This window comes from Chrysemys picta, chromosome 11 (assembly GCF_011386835.1).
Source record: "Chrysemys picta bellii isolate R12L10 chromosome 11, ASM1138683v2, whole genome shotgun sequence".
Classification (NCBI taxonomy): domain Eukaryota; kingdom Metazoa; phylum Chordata; order Testudines; family Emydidae; genus Chrysemys; species Chrysemys picta.
This window is the reverse complement of record NC_088801.1, coordinates 10,493,291-10,515,180: the sequence shown is the minus strand read 5'-3', so window position 1 is coordinate 10,515,180 and position 21,890 is coordinate 10,493,291. Positions and strand designations below refer to the sequence as shown.

Here is a 21,890-nt window from a genome sequence, read left to right as displayed (position 1 = left end):
TCCAGGGGGCTCCACAGCCGACCCACCGGGTGTTGCTAGGGTAGAAAATTCTCCGACGATTGTGCACGCAGCGCGCGCACTTAATTGGAATCGATATAAGCAAGCACTCGAAGAAGAACTTATCATTTTTCCTCTATATATTCACCACTACCATATACTCACAATATCACCATCACTATTTTATTCAGAACCACAGCTATTCCCAAAAATGGTACTAATTAATAATCTGGATTATAATAATTATGTTTTTAGTGAAAGTTTTTAATTCTTTTATCATGCTTTCAAAAGCTGGTCAAAGACATTTTTATTTAATAAGCTTTAAATCCTTTTTTTGTCCATCATTATAAATTAGTGGATGAAAACTCAGACTATTATATTTAATGTATTTATCATCAGGATTGGGTTCTCAAAACAGATCATAATATAGTTTAATTAAGATGGCAAATATTTGCCTACAATATCAGTTGTTTATAAAACAGACCCAAAGAACAATAAAAATCATCTCTTTTTACGGTTTTACATTGTTCTAGGTACCTGTGGTTAAAGGCAGGTGAGTGACACTAGTAAGACAGGTGAGAGTGAACCAGGTGGATGCCAGTGTTGCTCCAAATAGCAGCAGCAGAAGTATAAGTTTCAGCATGCCCCTGATAAAATCTGCAAACCTGAAATAAAAGCACAAATCTCATCAATTCAAATGTTATTTTTCAAGTTATTTAAGCATGACACTTTACAGTAAAATTAATACATACTCACTATATAATCCAGAAATTAGAAAAGACCCCTGCATCTTATTCTGAAACTGCTAGAAGGAGTTATATATAATGGTGATTTTTGTCATGGTTAAACTGAAGCCTGACTTGATTCCACAGAAGTTCAAAAAAGTCTGTCTCATCAATTCAGGATCATTGGCATACAGGAAGGATACTGGTTTGCAGTTCTTAGAATGTAAATCCTCTTGGGCAGGGACCATATTATTTTTAAATATCTGAATAAACACCATGCTCTAAAACTGGAAAATAACTGTTTAACCTCTGCTTTGAAATCTCTCTTTCCACAGTCTCACAACCACAATTCAAGATTTCTATGCTGTTTTAAAAGTATCTTCACAGCTCCAATATACAAAACCTCATAAAACACTACACTCACTCCCTACCTCTTCCTTATGCTTGACTCCTATGTATTTTTGCCAGATCACAGTTATCATAGGCATCATCTCTGCTATTATAACACATCTTTAAAATTAACTCTTTGCTGCCATTCTCTGACATCTCCTTGTGGACATCTAGCTGCTAGCTGAAGCTCAACACGGCTAAAATGGAGCTCTTGATCTTCCCCATCAAGCTCTCCCCATTACCTCCTTTCTCAATCACTATGGATACCACCACCATGCCACCTGTCACTGAAGCCCATAACTTAGGCATCATCTTCGACTTGGACCTCCCTCTATGTCCTCATATTCAGGCTATGACTAAACCTTGCTGATTCTTTCTATCTAAGATCTGTAAGACATGGCCTTTTCCATTCATCCACAGCTAAAACTCTGAACCAGGCTTTCATCTGCCTGGTGAAATTACTGTAACATCCTATTCTCTGGCCTTGATAAATGCAATCTTGCCCCTGTTCATATCCATGCAGAATGCTGCTGTAAAGATAATTGTCATAGCCTGGTGCTTTGACCATATCACCCCTCCCTTTGCATCACTTAACTTGTTTCCTTTTCTCTATTAAATCAAACTACTTCTCTTCGTTAACCCATCCAATCATCTTTCATTCGCTATCAAGATGTTGACTCCCAGCCTTTGACTGGCCCATGATGCCAGTGTTTATAGCCCACTTATTAAATTTTCAAACAAGTATTTTTGTACTTTCTCCTATGCTGCCCCCTGAGAATTGGGAAGAGCCCCCTGTAAACATCTGCAAAACTCACTCACTATCCTCCTTGACAATCCTAGTTCGCCCTGATGCCTAGAAAAAGCTTGACGACATTTAGCCTGTTGGTATGCAGAGAACACAACCTATCATGCTGGCTAGTACCGTTTCATTGTTTATTTATACTCCCCTCATGTGTGTCTGTCAGCCTGTAGTCTCATTTATTACTTTGATTGTAAGCTCTTTGGGGCAAGAACTGTCTTTTTGTTCTGTTTTTACAACACTCAGCACAATGAGGACCTGGTCCATGACTAGGGTTCCTAAACACGACAGTAATTCAAATAAAAATGAAAAATAATAATAATTCAAAACAATTCAGCCAATGGGGACACTGTCTCGCTTTGTATATTTACAAGGGAAACTTAAAAGATAGTTCAGATGGTGTTTTTCAGCAGCTAAACATAAGAGGAAATTTTAATTTTCTTCCCCCAAAGCAGATCTCTCTCAGAACAAAATCACATCCTTACTTACATGGCTGCTTGCCAGTCAGTGGCATTTAGACTTGAGGGTGTATTGATCAATTAGTTTAGGGTGACTTGCTTGATTATGTGCAAGTGTAGATATGTATTTATTTCATCAAGCTAGACTGAAGAGCTAGGATCCATTTTTGTGGAGAAACTCAGACCTTTCTGGTTATTCTCAAATCCTCAATACTAATATCACTATGAAGTCATTGTAATAAAGAACAACATGCTGTGTATAACAAGAGAATAAGTTGGGTCTTGTAAACCCAAATGAATCAATGACGGAGGTCTCAGTAAATAAGGCAAGCAGAAACCCTATGCTCAGACACTTGCACCTGGATACAAAACTAAATAAGATCTATTAAACAGTTTGCTGGGGCACTCAATTTTTTTGCACCTTTTGTGTTTATTTAAAAAAAAAAAAAAACAATCCAGCTGAGCACTGAACCCACAACACAATTAGTACTGCAACTGCTCTTTTCAAAAGAGATTTTAACACTGGTGCAAACTTAGAAAAAACATTTGAGAGAGGGAGATGTTATTCAATTTGTTAGTAATTTTTTGTAGTTCCCTTGCTATTATTGAAGTTATGTCTGAAGAACTTCTCCCCTCATGGTTCAGTTTTAATCCTCCTGTTGGATTGGGGTAGTGTGGTCCAGGAAGTTTGGAATGATGAAGACATCCTAACTTGTTTGCTAATTGCCTTATTTTCCCCTGCTAAAAAAAAGAGATGGGTGGGTATTTTAAGGTCCAATCCTACATGGCCCACCTGATATAAAAGGTAACACTATATACAGCTTGAAAGTAATGCCACCTTTAAGTAATGTTCAGCAGTTTATCTAGCATGGGAGTTTTATGAAATATTGGATCTTAAGACCACATCTTTCCTCTTATTTTGTCCTTCCCTCTATTTCAGCTCCACACTGAACTTAGAAGTCAATAACTGGTAGAGCTAGAATCAATGCTGTATATCATCTTAAAGTTTGTAATCCCAGCTTTCAAATAGCATAGAGTATTAACTTCTAACTGCAGAAGTTTAGCTGTTCATGCTGGATTTGAAGGGGGGAAGAAGAAAGTAATCAGTTTGACCCAACTTTAAAATCACATTTATTCATTCATTTTTTTCTGTATTTTTGTCATTAAACTAACTATGTGAAACGTCTCAGAAGTGTCACAAAACATGAACTTCATATTTGTCCCATGGAGCAAAGTCCGAGGGGTTATTTTGCTGCCAACATCAGTATTCCATTTCTAAAGCTGAGCGGGGCTACATATGCTGCCTAATAAAAAAAAATGGATGAAATATCAGATTTGGGGTGGGAGGGTGGGGAAAAATGGAGTCAGATATTTTCTCCACTTTACTGTACTGAGCAGTTGCACCTGTCTTTTAATATAGAAAGATAAGCTGCTGTTGAAATTAATAGCAGTAACGGGCATCTCAGATTTTGCTGGGAGTAAAAGTTGACATTTGCCCCTTATTTGGTTCTAAGTTTCACAAAACTGTTGAATTAAACAAAAATGGAGAAAACATAACAAATAAGGTCATACCCAGTCCTTTAAGGGCCTGTATTTCACCTCTGGTGAACTCAGTATGACTAGTAAAAATGCTTGCAAGACCTGTAAACTTTTCACAGCACTGGTCTCAGTCCAATGATCAGAAAGAAAATTTTTGTTCCCCAGTCCCAGCAGCTCTGTCACTTACAACCGTGCAGCAACACACCAACACCACCTTGCACCCACAACTTCATATACTACCATCATCTATTATCCCAAACCAGCACTAACGGTGAATGTGTGCATGTACTAAAGAAGAGATAATCCAGGATAGTAGGTGAGTATCTGCATATCACTGTGCCCTGTGCAAAATCTTTCATGACCAAGCAAATCCCCCTGTGCTGGATCCTGCAGTTAAGGCCTAAATGTATGTTGCTGAGAAAAGTCTGTTGCTAGGGAAATTATCACCAAGTCACAACATTTCAGCATTTTGACATCACTGCAGGATAAAAGCAGAAGGAAATGCTGGGCTGTGAAGGACAAAAATCCAGAAATATCTGAGATCATTAGCAAACGTGACAAGAAAAATTCTGGGGAAATGGAGATAGATTTATGTTTCAGCGCGATAATAAAACATGAATGTCACTCTTTAAAGTTGCTTTGCTTCAGACCAGTCTCATTCTACCTCTGCCAGCAAAGGGTTCAACACCTGCCAATTGCCCAAAATATCCCAGACTTTTCCATCATTAAAATGCATCACACAAATTAACCAAACATGTCTAGTTCAGGATTGTGGGGGAGTAGAGAGAAGTAGGATTTATTTATATACCTTGTGGAGAAAAACTCCTCATACCACCAAAAGCAAAATAAAGAGTTTTGGATCCTGATTTTCAATATGGGCCTTCCTTTTGAAGGGGCACAATTTAATATCCACAGTGAAATGCAGGCACAAACGCTACCATTGCAGGCAGCAGGTGGTTAAGATATCTACATGGTTCCATTTGCGTCATCAAAAACTGAAGCCAAATTTGAAAAATCAGGCCCTTTGTATGCAGTTAAAGAATTAAATCATGTTAATGTTAATGAAAGAGTAAAATTATATCTAGACTTTATGGTTTGAGGAGAATAAAGTAAAGCAACACTATCATTCTTAAATTGTAACATTTTTGGTTTTACAAATTAGCAGCTGGTAGAACAACCCCCTCCCCCTCAAAAAACTAAAAACAAAAACCCCACCTTACCACAGGCTGGTAAGAGAGATAACTGCTTGCCTGGTAAGTCACAGTCCTGACACTGAAATACATCAGCTTGTCATACTTGACAAGAATCATTACCTAATTTTCCTAATTATAACTTTCAGCAGATTACAATCAAAGTCATCACTGGTTCAATCCTACACAGATACCTGCTGAATAGGCCTAAGAGGAGGGAATCATCTATCAAAAGTGACAAATCACCCTTGCCCACTTTGTGTGTGTGTGCAAACGCTACTGTTTGAACTATATATTGCCTGAATTGCAGAGACATATTTGGAAACAGACTATTAGCATTCTTTTAATTTACTCAAAAGCAAAGTTTTGAACTCTACAAAATACTGACCTTGCTATAAAGTTTGCAGTCTATTTTGCAGCAGTTATAGAGGCATTAAGCATTTTCTGAAACTAAAACTAGGCTATATATTAAATAAATTAATTTACCATAAAGGCTGAGATTTGCATTATGGGTCTGAATCAGCAAGTTCTTGATAGAGAAGCTTAAGGCTACAAAGGGTGCCCCTCTAGTGGGTTCCAGGGCCTCAACTGCAATAGCAAAGGCTAGCCCATATGAGAGAGAATTCCGCATGAGTATTCACACTAGTTTCTCCATCATACTGCTTTTGCTGCATGGACAGGACATATATTAATAGGTAATTATTTACCAAACACTACTTTTATAAATGCCAGGAGGGTTTTAAACTTTTCCCTATGGAGAAAAATGTCATAACCAAATCTAGCAATAGCTAACAAACAATGGGTCCTCTGCAGGGATCCTATTGGAGTATGACCCTTGATTAGTATGATTTAGCTCTTTGGCTAGTTAGCATTTGGAGTACTGTGGTGGGTGAGCTCAAATGTCTTTTTCCCTTTTCCATGTCTGTGGGGGAGCTTTCCTCTTCCTCCTTTCTAGCTGTTAAGTGGAATAAGAGGTGGCAAGAGGAGAAACCCAATAAGAACGGCCATACTGGGTCAGACCAAAGGTCCATCTAGCCCAGCATCCTGTCTTCCGACAGTGGCCAACGGCAGCTGCCCCAGAGGGAATGAACAGAACAGGTAATCATCAAGTGATCCATCCCGTCGCCCATTCCCAGTTTCTGGCAAACAGAGGCTAGGAACAACATTCCTGACTATCCTGGCTAATAGCTATTGGTGGACCTATCCTGCACAAGCTTATCTAGTTCTTGTTTGAACCTACAGTTTGTTATTTATTAGTTATACACGTTGTTGTTGTACAGTAGAAGACGACGACTGTCTCTGCCCCCAAAAGAGATTACAGTTTTGGGTCCCAATCCTGCAATGACGTCTGTGCAGACAGACTCCTGCACCCGTGCAGCATTCATTGCAGAATCAGGGCCTCGGTCATGGATGGAAAGAAGACAGAATTGTACTGGGAAATCCAGAGATGAGTGTAATGTAGTGGTTTTCTATTTTTTAATAACTTAAGTTTCAAGAGCCGCAAGGAAGGTGATGGTTTTTGCTTTTTCGTTTTTTTTTTTTAAACAAAGCTTGGATGGAAAGAGTCTGGTAGCTTGGATTGGGAAGGCCATTCCTATTCTCACTTTTTCACTCATAAATGCACATCTCAGATGGTTGGTGGAGAGTGTCACTCTACACCCATGGTGGTCAGGAGGAGAGATGCTAGGAACACTCTGTGTCCACGTATGTGGGAAGTGTGTTGTATTCTCAGCATCAAACACTCAGTGGATCAGATTGCTAGACAGGCATTGGCAGGAAACAGACACTGATGTTCTTTGATGCTTTTCAGAGGCGCTAAACTGGTTCTTCCCAAGATCAGGCAACCTCCTTCTCACAAGGCTACCCTGAAAGGGAGCGGATGGGAAGCACTCTCAGACATAACAATATGACTTCTTAAACTTGATGAGTGAGCAAATGGCATTTTCAACCCATGTAGTCCAGTAACATGAAATATACAAATTACAAAAAGAAACAATACATCACCTTGGAGAGTCATATTTGCCATCTCAAATAGTTCACTAATGATTAGAAATAAATTCAGTTTATAGTCTTAAAAACCTAAGTGATCATTACAGGTGAAGAAAAATGAAGAACTGAAGGGGAGATCATTATTCCTACCTTGCCATTGCTATGCCAACAACACAGCCTCCAACTATGGACCAAAATCCAATCCAGCCTGCATCCACCTGATGGGAAACAGCATGGGGAAATGAAAGTGTTAAGGCTGAGAAAACAAGATGCTACACCTCTACCCCGATATAACGCGACCCGATATAACGCGAATTCGGATATAACGCAGTAAAGCAGCGCTCCTGGGGGACGGGGCTGCGCGCTCTGGCGGATCAAATCAAGTTAGATATAACACGGTTTCACCTATAACTCAGTAAGATTTTTTGGCTCCCGAGGACAGCATTATATTGGGGTAGAGGTGTACTTTGAAAAAAGGAGGTGGGGGGGAGAGTGAAAGGGGGGGAGGGGCGTACTGAAAAATCTGAGCAAAAAAACTGATGGACTTTTCTAAGAAATTCAAAGGGAATATAATTTAGTTTAAAGGATATGGTCAAATAGTCTATGCCCCGAATGTGACCTCTCTTTATATTGGAATCTGCTGGGGACTGTCATCTGGATTTCTATGATACCCTATTAGAGGCTTAAAAATAAAATCTCTCTCTCTACTGATTTTGTCCTTTCAATTTGGCAAACATTGATTTTCTTTTCCTTCGCTATTTGTGAAGGTACAGCAGCCATCACTACTCCCTTTTATTTATTTGCCTCTTTATTAACATCAATAGGTGCGTTCAGCTCTGAAAATATGAACTGCCACTGTAGAATCAGCAGGGGGAGCCACAATAACTTTTGGTATGTCAATGCTAAAAGTTAGTTTTGTTTTATATTTCAGTAGTGAAGTGGTGCGTATATATTGATAGTTCCAGAAAACAGTGAGAAAAACTAAGGTAGGGAATATGTACATCAGCTCAAACACCATTACAAATCTAACAAAATACCTATGAAATACAGCAGCTGCTGCATGTAAATACTTACTTGGCTGACGTGAACTGGTGTTAATATCAAGTCCAGAACACCAGACCAGCCAGAGAAAACACCCAATGGTATAGCATAGGCTAACGCAATCATCAAAAAACGGAAATTGCTGTGAAGACAACATATATGCAGTTAGCTGCTGTTTGTATTAGAAATGGCTCAGATTAACTTCAAGAGTAAATTGTACCCTAGAATCTATATTCCGCCCATTAAGAAGAAAAGTAGACATCTAAAGAGTGAGTCCGAAAAATCAAGTATAATATTTGGCTATTTCACTGAAATTCCAAGGGCTGAGAAGTTACTGCCTGGCACCATGTTATTAAAGAAAAAGCATTTACTATGTGCGCATCAATGGCACCTTCTTGATTTTTGGAACATGCTAGGCTCTCAGACTTTCTTTGTCTTCACAAGAAATTCAGTTTCTTATGCTATTTTATTACATTGACAGTCTATGCAGTGTTAACATATTAAAAACCAATAAGCATAAATTCAGTGTGACAAAAGCATATTTCATATATAAATTCAGAGATTCAAATTCTTCAAGGTACTCTTGCTGTTTACTTTCTTTGAGAAAAGGAAATTTACTGCATCTCTCCTTGCCCTACCAGCTTGTCACTTGCATTACACATCACAAATTTATTTTCTTAAAACTTATTTTCTACTTAAACAAAAACATAAAAATATTATAATCCAACTCTTTGGAATACTTATGCAAAACATAAACAACAATTTACAATTATATCAGAACTTTTATGCAAGGATCTCAAAGCACTCCGGCAAACAAACCTCCCTGTGAACTAGATTAAGTATTTTTCCATGTTTCCACAATAAAAGAGCCCAAGCTAAACTCATAAAATATGCACATGTAAAAGAAAACTGTGCACATAAATAATTTTGAAGCAGAAACTGGGTGTGTGTATAATTAGCCATTTTTGCACATGTAAATACATATTTTAAACTAATTGTCTTATTTTGCTTCCGCACATGCATTATGTTGGCACAATTTAGGTACTTTTATTTGAAAATATGCCTTCAGTGATTTTCCCCCCAAGGTGACAGTGAGTTCGCAGCAGAAAGAGGAACAGAACCCAAGAATTCTAGCTCAGCAGTAGAACACCTTTCCTCCAACTAATGTATTTGGAATACAGTCCTGTTATTTGAAATCCCCACTTGTTTAAATGTTGCTGTTCCCATTTTCTGTAGAAGCATCACAGAAAAGTACAGTGAAAAAGTCAATATTGTAAGCAATAAACTTTTCAGAACTTCCTCATATGTTCCTCATATTCAATAAGGACAAATGCAAAGTACTCCAGTTAGGAAGGAACAATCAGTTGCACACATACAAAATGGGAAATGATTGCCTAAGAAGGAGTACTGTGGAAAGGGATCTGGGGGTCATAACGGATCACAAGCTAAATATGGGTCAACAGTGTAACACTGTTGCAAAAAAACATCATTCTGGGATGTATTAGCAGGAGTGTTGTAAGCAAGGCAATAGAAGTAATTCTTCCACGCTACTCCGCGCTGATTAGGTCTCAACTGGAGTATTACGTCCAGTTCTGGGTGCCACATTTCATGAAAAATGGGGACAAATTGGAAAAAGTCCAGAGAAGAGCAACAAAAATGATTAGAGGTCTAGAAAACATAACCTATGAGGGAAGATTGAAAGAATTGGGTTTGTTTTGTCTGGAGAAAAGAAGACAGAGGGGACATGATAACAGTTTTCAAGTACATAAAAGGTTGTTACAAAGAGAAAGGAGAAGAATTGTTCTCCTTAACCTCTGAAGATAGGACAAGAAGCAATGGGCTTAAATTGCAGCAAGGGCGGTTTAGCTTGAAAAACTTCTTGTCAGGGTGGTTAAGCACTGGAATAAATTGCCTAGGGAGGTTGTGGAATCTCCATCATTGGAGATTTTTAAGAGCAGATTAGACAAACACCTGTCAGGGATGGTCTAGATAATATTTAGTCCTGCCATGAGTGCAAGGGACTGGACTAGATGGCCTCTCAAGGTCTCTTCCAGTCCTACGATTCTAACACAGTGTTTGTGACCCATTCACATTGGGTGTGTGGGGGAGACAAACGGAGTTATCGTTAACAAGGTACTCTAAACCAGCCAGTGGAAGAGAGTAACTGTAAGAAGCACTCATGGTAGTCTTGAAAGAGATTGGGTATTTATCTGGATACAAGCCAATGCCATTTGAATTCTGAATTCAACTTTCAAGGAAGATAACAGAAAGAAGAATGCTGAAATTTCAGGCAAGAATGAGAACCAACAATGTGCAAACTTAGAACCCAGAATCACTGCCTCAGGGAGACAAAATGACTGTCAACATTATGGGTGAAACAGGGCTCCAGTTCAAATACACTATACTCTGAATACGTTTACACATATTATTCAGCTAATAGTACTTAATGCCTTTTTCTTTCTTTGGGGAAGAGGGAGAGGGGAACAGTAGCAAGAGTGGAAAACATCAGCAATTGAAACCATAAAAAGCGGTAGAGAGAGAGAGAGACACAAACACACACACAAGACTAAGAATCTCTTCTAAAGAAATCAGGATTTTTTTCAGTTAAAAAGATTCACCTTCACTGTTCATTGAAGGTGAAACAATCAAAGGTTTGTCATCATCTGCACCCTACAAAGTTAAACAGGAGTTGACAAGACGAGTCCTAAAACAATCACCTAAAGCAACAGCATTACTGTAACTGACAGCACACACAAACCCTCTACTGAGAGCAGCTTGCTCTCCATCTAAGGTATTCCAGTTTTGGAATAAAGAGGAAGATAGAAAATGGTGCCTTTACATTCAGCAACCCTAATATTTCTAAGATTTGGACAGTATTTATTTTATCGCTTACTTTTAGGACTCTGTCCAAGGTAGTTACCCAAAGGATGTTCATGTAACCACAAAAAGGCCTCCCTCAAAGCAGGTTCCATAGGACTGAAATTGATCAGCACCAGTTCCCTAGACATGAAGGGGCAATTTGCTAGTTCACACAACTATTGAATACCCCAACCTAAAGCAAATACTCACCAGCAACCACACATCACTGAACAAAACCACTAACCCAGGAACCTATCCTTGTAACAAACCCCAATGCCAACTCTGTCCACATATCTATTCAAGTGACATCATCATAGGACCTAATCACATCAGCCATACCATCAGGGGCTCGTTCACCTGCACATCTACCAATGTGATATATGCCATCATGTGCCAGCAATGCCCCTCTGCCATGTACATTGGCCAAACCGGACAGTCTCTACGCAAAAGAATTAATGGACACAAATCTGACATCAGGAATCAAAATACTCAAAAACCAGTGGGAGAACACTTTAACCTGTCTGGTCATTCAGTGACAGACCTGCGGGTGGCTATATTACAACAGAAAAACTTCAAAAACAGACTCCAAAGAGAGACTGCTGAGCTAGAATTGATATGCAAACTAGACACAATCAACTCCGGTTTGAATAAGGACTGGGAATGGCTGAGCCATTACAAACATTGAATCTATCTCCCCTTGTAAGTATTCTCACACTTATTATCAAACTGTCTGTACTGGGCTAGCTTGATTATCACTTCAAAAGGTTTTTTTTTTTCTTTCTCTTAATTAATTGGCCTCTCAGAGTTGGTAAGACAACTCCCACCTGTTTATGCTCTCTGTATGTGTGTATATATATCTCCTCAATATATGTTCCATTCTATATGCATCCGAAGAAGTGGGCTGTAGTCCACGAAAGCTTATGCTCTAATAAATTTGTTAGTCTCTAAGGTGCCACAAGTACTCCTGTTCTTCTTTTTACAACTATTGAAGCTGAGGAAAAGATCTTAGAACATTCTCTGAAATGTTCAGAATTTCAGAGGTCACATTTGTTTTATTCCATGAGAAGATCTAAAGAACATAGCCAACATTTACCTGGAGCCCTTTTTCTTTCACACAGCCTATTCTCGAGCAAAGCAACTACATTACATAAACATGGCCTTCTCCCAATACCACTTGTCAATTTTCTTTTACTAAAACAGTGCAAAGAAATCCTAAACACAGGAGTAAGGTTATTTCATGTTCTCACTACAATTTTAAAGATGCATTTACAGTGTTTTCTACCATCATTTGTCTGCCATCTACTAGGCCCACTTTCTCCTCCTTGACTCTGGTCTACCTTGTGCATTCTTGGAGTCTAAGAGGGCAGATTGCCTTTTGTACTCAGTGCTATTTTCCAAAATTATTTAACATTTCACATTTGGAAGGTATGTCAATGCTTGCAGAATAAAACACAATGGAAAATGTTCTACCTGTTTGGGCACTTTCTAAAGAAGGGACCGAACTTGTTCCAAAATACTGTCTGTCAAATAGTCACAAATTCTGGGTACATGATTGCATATCTAGTCTTCCTTCTAGACTGAAAAGAGACACTAACGGGGGAGATTAAGTTGTAACCTACCTTGATGGTGGTCTCATCTGGATCGTCTTGCCTTTTGGCTATGAATCAGCTCCTTGGCTGTGGTATGGCTATTTTGCCAATGGATTCTGGCCATAAGCTGCTGTATCCAGCCCATGAGAATCACATCTATGTAAGGGGCTCCTCTGGTGACAGTCACCTATGCCACCCCCTGTACCAGCATTAGGGACTTGAGGAGAGAAAAGGGTGCATAGCTGAGGCAATCTTATGTTATGCCAATCTTAAGCTGTCATTTTGTCTCCTTGGATCTATTAATAGACAATATGAGTTGCAGCAGCCTTTGGGCTACTTTAACATACACCTGGGGGCTGGCTCTGTTTTCAGCAGCCCCAGCATTAGGGGGTAATGCAAAGGTGAATATAGCCAAGAATCTGGCCATGTGTATTTATCTTTGCAATTACTCCATCCAAAAATTTTACAGAAAAAGCAAGCGCATTGCTGCCTGTCACACTATCAACCACTGCACCCACATTATTTCCCATCATAATATATACATGCCTATGACATGGGAAAGTTAGCATCAACCTTTTTTTATTAAAACATTCTCCTGGAATATGGATCAGCTTTAAAAAAAAACTATTGCACACTACTAGACTCCATAAGGCAAGACTGTTCAGACGGGAGCCCTGTCAAAGTCAATCAGCTTCCTGGCAATAACCTTGACAATGTCTATTTAGCACCAACCTTATTCTGTGGCCTCCTTTCTGGATGTAGATGTCATGTGAAACTATGACTTCTAGTTCATAAAGGAGCAATAGATACACAGAGTCCTTAGTTTTATGAGCTTTAGAATAGTTTACATAGGTTCTTCAAAATATTAAATATATATAATTGGCGAATACTGTCAAGCTGCTTTAAAACTAAATCTGTTATTGTTAATCTGAAACATAAATATTTTAAACTATTTGCAGGTACTGGGATTTTTTTTTTCTACTGAAGCACTAGGACATGCTGTTTGTCCTGTTTCAGTGTAAAAAAAAACATTGCTAGACTAAGGAGCTAAGAAAGGGTATTTTTCCCAGTCTTGACTAGGGTATTGTAACAAGATTGGTGGCCCATTGAGTTGAGTTGAGCCCCCATATGTAAATATTCAGTTGCCTACGAGCTGATGTTGTGAGACTGGGATCTGGTGATTGCTTGAAGATCACCTTGTCTCCATAAGAGTCAGCAAGAAACTCCGTTATTAGCGAGAGCTGAAGGGAGTAGGTAGGCTCCTGGAGGAATCCTCATGTCAGGGGAAAGAACCCAGATCATATGTGACTCCCAGGTAGCTGGCCTGTGGAGTGTAATCCTGCAGGGAGCAGACTACAAAGGAGAAAGGAGCAGAGGCGCTCACCTTGATTCCAAGAAGGTGGACTGCAAGGAGTACACAGGTTCCTGAAGAAGACACCACATCAGAGGTAAAGGACATGATTGAGGTGTTGAACTTATGTTAAACAGTTTTATTTTGAAGAAATAAATTGAAAAAATATTTGAAGAAATAAAACTGAAGCCCTGAACAAAAAGATACAAACTCATGGCTGAAGTGTTTTTTGGTGTATGGACTTGTGAGTTAGCCCACAGGTTCAACATGTATCAAATACAGATATGCATATCAGCAACATATGAAAGTAATCTCAAAATAGGGACACTAACTCTGCAATCCAGGGAGTCAGGATTCTCCAGGGTTCATCAACTGAGTATCCCTAATTTACACAGCTGTCAGAAGAAAGAGTCCCTGTCTCAAAGACTACAAAATGTAGATTAGACAGACAACATGGTTTAATGTCTAACACAACCGATGATGGATCTCTCTCACAGCACAGCAGATTCCGTTCTTTTATAAATCCTTCCTCTTTGATGGATTATTGCTGAACGGCTCCCCAAGAGAAGTGTGTTTTGAATGATGAGATGGCAATTGTTTGGTGTACAAAGGAAGAGAGAGAATGCCTTTTGGAAGGGACAGCATGGAAGAATGCATAAGGGGAGGAAGATACAACATTTACTTAATAGCAATAGACAACCCTGACTCTTGACAGCAATGTGTTAAAACACAAATAAGTTCACTATTTAACTGCAAGATATATTTATTAAGAAAGGTTTAGGTGAGTTGTTAATTCAGAGTTTTGCAGTTCACTAGCTGACACTATAAGTATCCCAGATCCAGTGTTTACTGTACTGTGTACAACCAATTAGTTACAAGGCTCCCAAATGGAATACGGTCAACAGAAATTTTATATTTCACCTGCAGAATCAGTTGTTGTTTGGGTTTTTATTTGACAGTAACGTTTTTACAACTCATCCCTCAGGCAAGATCTCTCCCCATAGCAGTTTAGGCTCATAATGCAGCATTAATAAGTGTGCTCAGTGCCCTCAAGGGAATTGCTATTTTTTAATACCTCAAGTAGGTCATGTTACAGATTAACTGACCAATTCTGTTCTCACCTTCTCCTCCCTCACTGCCAACCTTCTCCAGAAAGGACACACTTTGGTGATTATCTTGCCTTGCACCTTCTGGTAACAGAGTATGTCTACACTGAAATTAACCTGCAGCTGGCCTGTGTCAGCTGACTCGGGCTGGTGGGGCTCAGGCTGTTTAATTGCAGTGTAGACATTTGGGCTCCGGCTGGAGCCCAGACTCTAGGACCCTGTGAGGTGGAAGGGTTCCAGAACCCAAACTCCAGCCATGGGTGTCTAACTGAAGTTTGGACATAGCCTTAGCCAGGTTCCAAATAGCAGAAATTGAGCATTTCTGATTGGAAATGATTTCCCTAAGAACAAGAAGAAGAGAGGAATAATTTTTGCAGGCATTAAATGCAAGTAAAGAAGGCACAGAGTTATGACAAGTATGATTTTATTGCTCTCTAATAATTGCTTAGTTAAAAAAGCTTCACAGATATTCCATCCTAAATGGTCCCTTTTACACAATGATTCTATTCCTGCTACTGACAGCATGGTGGTAGACTGCTGCACATGAGCAGAGTTCCACTGAAGTCAACTGGACTGTGCATGGGCATAACAGTTCACCTTTGCGCTATCAGTTACGGGATCCAGGCCTTTAATATTACTTATTATTTGTATTACAGCAGTGCCGAGAGGACCCATCTAATATCAGGATGCCGTTGTGTTAGGTGCTATATGAGCACATAGAAAGAAATAGTCCCTGCCCTGAAGAGCTTTCAGTTTAAATACACAAGACCGACCACGGGTGGGAGAAAGGAAGCAGCATTAGGATATTTTCTTCATAACAAAGTTAAAAGAACACTGAAAATGTTTAATCTGAGACCTTGCCCAGCAATATGACTTATTTTCCATTCCCCCATTTTGCATTTTAACACCATATGCAATTAACTAGACTCAATAGGACAAATTCTGCCTTAGATGCATTTGTGTACTTCTTTCATCATAGCAAGGGCTGTGGGGCTCACATTTGAATGGGGAACTGGACCCCAAGTTATTCCAACATAATGAGCAATGTTGGCAGCTTAAGAGCACTGAAAATGAAGAAAACAATTTAATGCTCAGTTATTCACAATGTTAAATTACCTCAACACTTTACAGAGCACATCCCTTTAATTGTCTTGTATTCATTGTAACAAAAATATTTAGAGGCTGTGATGTTGATGCTAAATGACTCTGACATGTGGTTTGCAATATTTTTGAAAATAGTTAATAATTAATGACTCCACTTTTTAACATCTAGTGTTCTTTCATGTCTATATATTAATATTTAATTTGATTACAAAGCACTACAAATTAACTTGTTTGTTCTTCAGCGAAAAGATTAAAGCACATGTTCTGTTGTTTTGCTTTTTAAATGTAGGTTTAAAAAAAGCTGAATTGGCTTTGAACTGTAAACCCAAGCTGTCCCCAGGAGAACCTACCTTAATAGCCGACAAAAACTTCTCCTATAGCTGAGCCGCTGACTAGCTGCAGCCACACTGGGAGGAAATGGAGGGCGTGATGGGAAGTAGGCTAGTACTGCAGAAAATATCAGGGAGATCATTCCAAATTCTAAGAGACAATTAAGAAAAACCAGTTTAACATTGTGATGGATTTTAACAGTGAGAGCTTATTTTAATACAATGAAGTTATCTAGCCTATTTCATACAAAAATTGTATGCCAAATGCTTTATAAACTTCAATAATAGAACTATAGATCTAAAACAATAGGAAGAGGAATTAAGGGAATATATTTTTAAGCAAGATTGGGAGTCAATTAGGAAGATAGATATAGGCAGGTTATTGGCAATGGCAGGAGCTGCAGAGGTAAAGGCTTTTGCATCAACAGTTATAACACTACCTGAAGAGACAGAGAGGAGTCCAGTGCAGAGACGGACAAGGTCTGTGAGGCCGGCTGGAGCAGGTCTGCTTGTGGTTTTAAACACAAGGAGGATAATATCAAACTGGACCCAAGTGGATAATTCTGAGGGCGTGAGGGCAGTGATGAGGTTACTTTTCATTGTGTGAGAAGACAGGTAGCAGTACATGCTAGAGTTTGGACAGCTGGGACTTGGGGAAGCCTTAGAGCAATGACTTTCAATAGTCACAGCACAGAGTGATGAAGACATGGAAAAAGAATTCAACAAGAGAGAGCACACACAGAGAGTGTTACTGTGGTAACAGACAGATTTACAACATAAGAAGGAAAGTACAGTCAGCCATGCCCCAAGGAGAGAATGGACACAAATGGGAGAGAAATGAAGAAACAGAGTTGTTTGCAGATGCTGCTTTTGCTCAACAGCAGTGGGTCTGTCTGTCAGAAATGTCAGTGTGGCCATTTGGGCCTGAACCTGCATGAGTCTCATGATTAGACTTTTTGAGAAAAAGCCACAAATGTTAATCAACCCCCAGCCCATCTAACATTTATAGGCATTTACAATTTACACAGCATTCTCCCTATTCACAGGCTTAACCCTAATATGCTAGTTAACCCTAATATCCTAAACTCTTAAAAACAGGATTCTTTACTACTGTATAGGCAATTCCTATAGCTATGGATTATGTCCTCGGAGGAGCACCTGGGATCTTATTACAAAGAAGTGATTCACCAGTACTACCTGGAAATACTATCTAGAAATCCAGTAGTGCTGGGTACTAGATTGCTTTAGCTTCCTCCTCTCTAAATACCTTTTTTTTTTTTTTTTTTTTAAATAAAGTCAATACAGAGAGAGAAGGCACTTTGCCAACTGCTCTGCCAAATGAGGGGAAAATAATTCATGAAAGTGAAAAGTAAATGATACACAGAATCTGAACGGACCAGGTGGGGGAAAAAAAACCAGAATAACTGTTTCAGTATGGAAAAAAAACTATAAACACACAGGATTTCTTTTGAGGGTGAATTCTTGTAGATTTGACCATTTTGTTCTCCAGCATCAAATACTAAATGATTCACTTTGGACGAAGCCGTGTTTCCTTTTCCTACTGCTGTCTCATCATAAAAGGATTGTCTTTGAGGGTGAAGGACCCCCACTGTACACTATAACACCACTGGCTCTAGGCAAATACAGTAAGTTCTATGCTGCTGTACATTACTGCCTTCAAGGAAATAAATGGTAAATAAGGAATTGGCTATATTGTAACTGAATAAACTCAGACTTAAAAAGAAGAGAAGAACTTTCTGTGATACTGGGGTGAAGCCTAGAAAAGGAGGCAAGGTATGACAATAACAAATTTTTTTTAAAATGCCTTTTATTCCACTTTCAAAACAAGATTTCAGAATTACATGTGGACACATCCAAAAGATCATCTGGTTAGAGACAAATCTGGAGATTGGCTAATGTACACTACTATTTAGCTATTATATAGTTTAACTATAAATCAGAAGGTTTAACTCTTTTTAAAATTTCAGAGTAGCAGCCGTGTTAGTCTGTATCCGCAAAAAGAAGAACAGGAGGACTTGTGGCACCTTAGAGACTAACAAATTTATTAGAGCATAAGCTTTCGTGGACTGCATCCGAAGAAGTGGGCTGTAGTCCACGAAAGCTTATGCTCTAATAAATTTGTTAGTCTCTAAGGTGCCACAAGTCCTCCTGTTCTTCTTTTTAAAATGTAAACCATGTTGATTTAATATTTTTAAGAGCAGGTATTTTACAAGTGCCTATTCTCATTTAGGGGAACTGCTGAGATTTACCTGACAGTCCTTTTCATCAGAGCCAACTTCTCTAGTAATGCTTAGGTCATTTTTTAAATTATTCAAATAAAACCTGGTGGTCTCTGAACTGTTTCCCTGTAACCTTTAGTATATTCCCACCTTATATCTGCTACTCTGATGAACCTGCCTTGTGATCACTGCCCTTTCACATAAAAAAGGACAGAACAAGTTTGATATCTAGCCAAAAACAAAGGGGTCACTGCTACTAGGTAATAAAGGACCCTCATATCAGTTTAGTCCTGTGTGCCCTACACTTGCAGCTCTATCTGAGGTTTAGGAGCCCAGAACGGAATCAGTTTCTCACATGTCACAAAGCTGATGCACTGCTGTCCCCACCAGGACTACCAAGAATAATGGGTTTGCCTTTGTCACTACCATCATTCATTATACCATACTCTAGATCAGGGGTGGGCAAACTACGGCCCGCAGGCCACATCCGGCCTGTCAGACCATTTAATCTGGCCCTCAGCTCCCACCAGGCAGCGGGGCCAGGGGTTTGCCCCGCTCCGTGTGGCTTCCAGGAAGCAGCCGGCATGACCCCACTCCTGCTCCTACGTAGTATACGGAGCCGTGGCCAGGCGGCTCTGCGCGTTGCCCTGTCTGCAGGCACCGCCCCCGCAGCTCCCGTTGGCCGTGGTTCCTGGCCAATGGGAGATGCAGGAGTGGGAGCTGCAGGAGTGGCGCCTGAGGATAGGGCAGCGCATAGAGCCACCTGGCCGCACCTCGGAGCCAGAGAGGAAACATGCTTCCGGGAGCTGCTTGCGGTAAGCACCGCCCAGAGCCTGGACCCCTAAGCCCCCCCCATGCCCCAACCCCCTGCCATAGCCCTGATCCCCCTCCCACCCTCCGAACCCCTCGATCCCAGCCCAGAGCCTCCTCTTGTACCCCAAGCCCCTCATCCCCAGCCAGAGCCCTTACCTGCCCCCCCCCGCCCCGTGCCCCAACAGCCTGCCCCATCCCTGATGTTTGAACACATTGGTCACAGCCTGGAGCACCCTCCTGTACCCCAAACCCCTAATCCCCGGCCCCACCCCAGAGCCCGCACCCCCAGCTGGAGCCCTCACACCCTTCCCACATACCCCAAGCCCCGCCCCAGTCCTGATCCCCCTCCTGCCCTCCGAACCCCTCGGTCCCAGCCTGGAACCCCCTCCCACATCACTACCCCCCAATTTCGTGTGCATTCATGGCCCGCCATACAATTTCCATACCCTGATGTGGCCCTCAGGCCAAAATGTTTGCCCACCTCTGCTCTAGATCAACGTTTCTAAAATGCGGCTACCGTGGCCACATGCAGGCACCAGGGGCTTTCCGTGCAGTCACGACAGCTTCCTGGGCAGTGATGGGGGAGGGAGGAAGGGGAAGCATCGGCCCCTTCCTCTTCCTCCTTGTTGCGCCTGGATGCGCCACCCTGAACCGCCTCTGGAGAGAGGTGGGTCACAACTCTGCAGGAGCAAGTTGAGTTCTTGACCCACGCTGTGGGGACGGGGTTTGGGTGGCAGGCTCAGCAGCGGGACTTCAGGAACCTGGCCGTGCAGCCCCAGGCTCTGACTGTGGGACAGCGGGTACTGACCCTCCCCCCAGGCTCTAGCTGGCTCCCGGCTCCAATCCCGGGCTCTGCGGCAGTGGCAGGCACTGGCCGCAGGAGCCAACCTCCAGCCTCAGCCGCCTGGCAGCAGGCTCCAACCATGGGGCTTTGGGTGCCAACCCCTGGCCCTGGCCGTGGGGCAGCAGGGGCTGGCCCCTGACTCTGGCTGCGGAGCTTCAGTCAGCCTCCAGCCCCAGTTCCGGCCATGCGGTGGCTCTAGCCCCTGGTGCTGATCCCCTGCCTCACCTGCACGGCAGCAAGTGCCGACCACAGCTCCGACTGTGTGGCCCCAGTCCTTGATCCCCTACCCCAGATGAGCAGCAGCAGGCGCCGACCCACAGCTCTGTTCCTGGTCTCCGGCCACGCGGTGAAGGGAGCTGGCCCTGGGTGCCAACCCCTGACCCTGGCCATGCAGCAGCAAGCACTGGCTCCAGCCACACAGCGGCGGGCACTGACTCCTGGCTCCAGCCATGCACCCCTGGGCTCCAGCACCCAGCTCGGGGCTCTGGCTGTGCAGTGGCAGGCACTGGCCCCAGACACTGACCCATAGCTCTGGCTGCGCGGCAGCGGGCTCCGATCCCTGGCTCCGGCTATGCAGTTCCTGTCCCCAGCTCTAGTTTCTGGCTGAGCGCACTGAGCCCCGGCCCTGGCCACATGGCAGCAGATACCAGATCCTGGCTCTGATCACGCGACAGTGGGGCTCATCACCCACCCCCATTGCCCCGCCCCTGCTGCCTCCGCCTCCCCCTCCTCCTATCTAGGGCTTAATGGGTCCTGAGGCTTGCTGAGAAAAGTGATATTAACGAACATGCAAGTATCACTTTTCACAGCAGATTTACTAGCTATCTGTGAAAAGTGATACTTGTATGTTTGTTAATATCACTTATCATGGCCTCCCAGGTAGCTGCTAAGGCCTGGTCTACACTGGGGGGGGGGGCTGTCGATGTAAGATACGCAACTTCAGCTACGGGAATACCGTTGCTGAAGTCGACATATCTTATTCCGACTTACCTCCCGTCCTCACGGCGCGGGATCGACGGCCGCGGCTCCCCCGTCGACTCTGCTACCGCTGCTCGCTCCGGTGGAGTTCCAGAGTCGACGGGGAGTGTGTTCGGGGATCAATATATCACGTCTTAACGAGACACGATATATCGATCTCTGATAAATCGATCGCTACCCGCCGATACGGCGGATAGTCTGGATGTACCCTAAGTGTGCTGTGATATTAACAAATATCACTTTTCACAGCAAACCCCAGGACCCATTAAGCCCTGGACTGGGGGTGGGGGGCGCGAAGGGGAGGGCAGCATTATTTTTGTTATTGAGTCTGCCAAAAAACCCTACAAATACACCTCTACCCCGATATAACGCTGTCCTTGGGAGCCAAAAAATCTTACCACATTATAGGTGAAACCACGTTATATCGAACTAGCTTTGATCTGCCGGCGCATGCAGCCCCGCCCTCCCCCAGAGCGCTGCTTTGCCGCATTATATCCGAATTCGTGTTATATCGGGTTAGAGGTGTATAAATTACAATGATTTGGATGT

General features: G+C 41.8%; 1 protein-coding gene across 3 annotated transcripts in view; it reads right to left on the bottom strand.

Annotated features, from left to right (window-relative positions):
• Window positions 1–21,890, bottom strand: part of SLC49A4 (solute carrier family 49 member 4) — a 163,074-nt gene that overhangs the window by 58,978 nt on the left and 82,206 nt on the right. For 2 of the 3 annotated variants that reach the window (XM_065561496.1, XM_005279896.5), the window contains exons 4-7: window positions 16,488–16,617; window positions 8,162–8,270; window positions 7,238–7,305; window positions 535–662 (exon numbers count right to left, since the gene is read on the bottom strand). In XM_065561496.1, the coding sequence (XP_065417568.1) occupies window positions 535–662; window positions 7,238–7,305; window positions 8,162–8,270; window positions 16,488–16,617 (435 nt within the window). The remainder of the gene's footprint in view (window positions 1–534; window positions 663–7,237; window positions 7,306–8,161; window positions 8,271–16,487; window positions 16,618–21,890) is intronic. The other variant, XM_042843086.2, reaches the window with a different exon arrangement.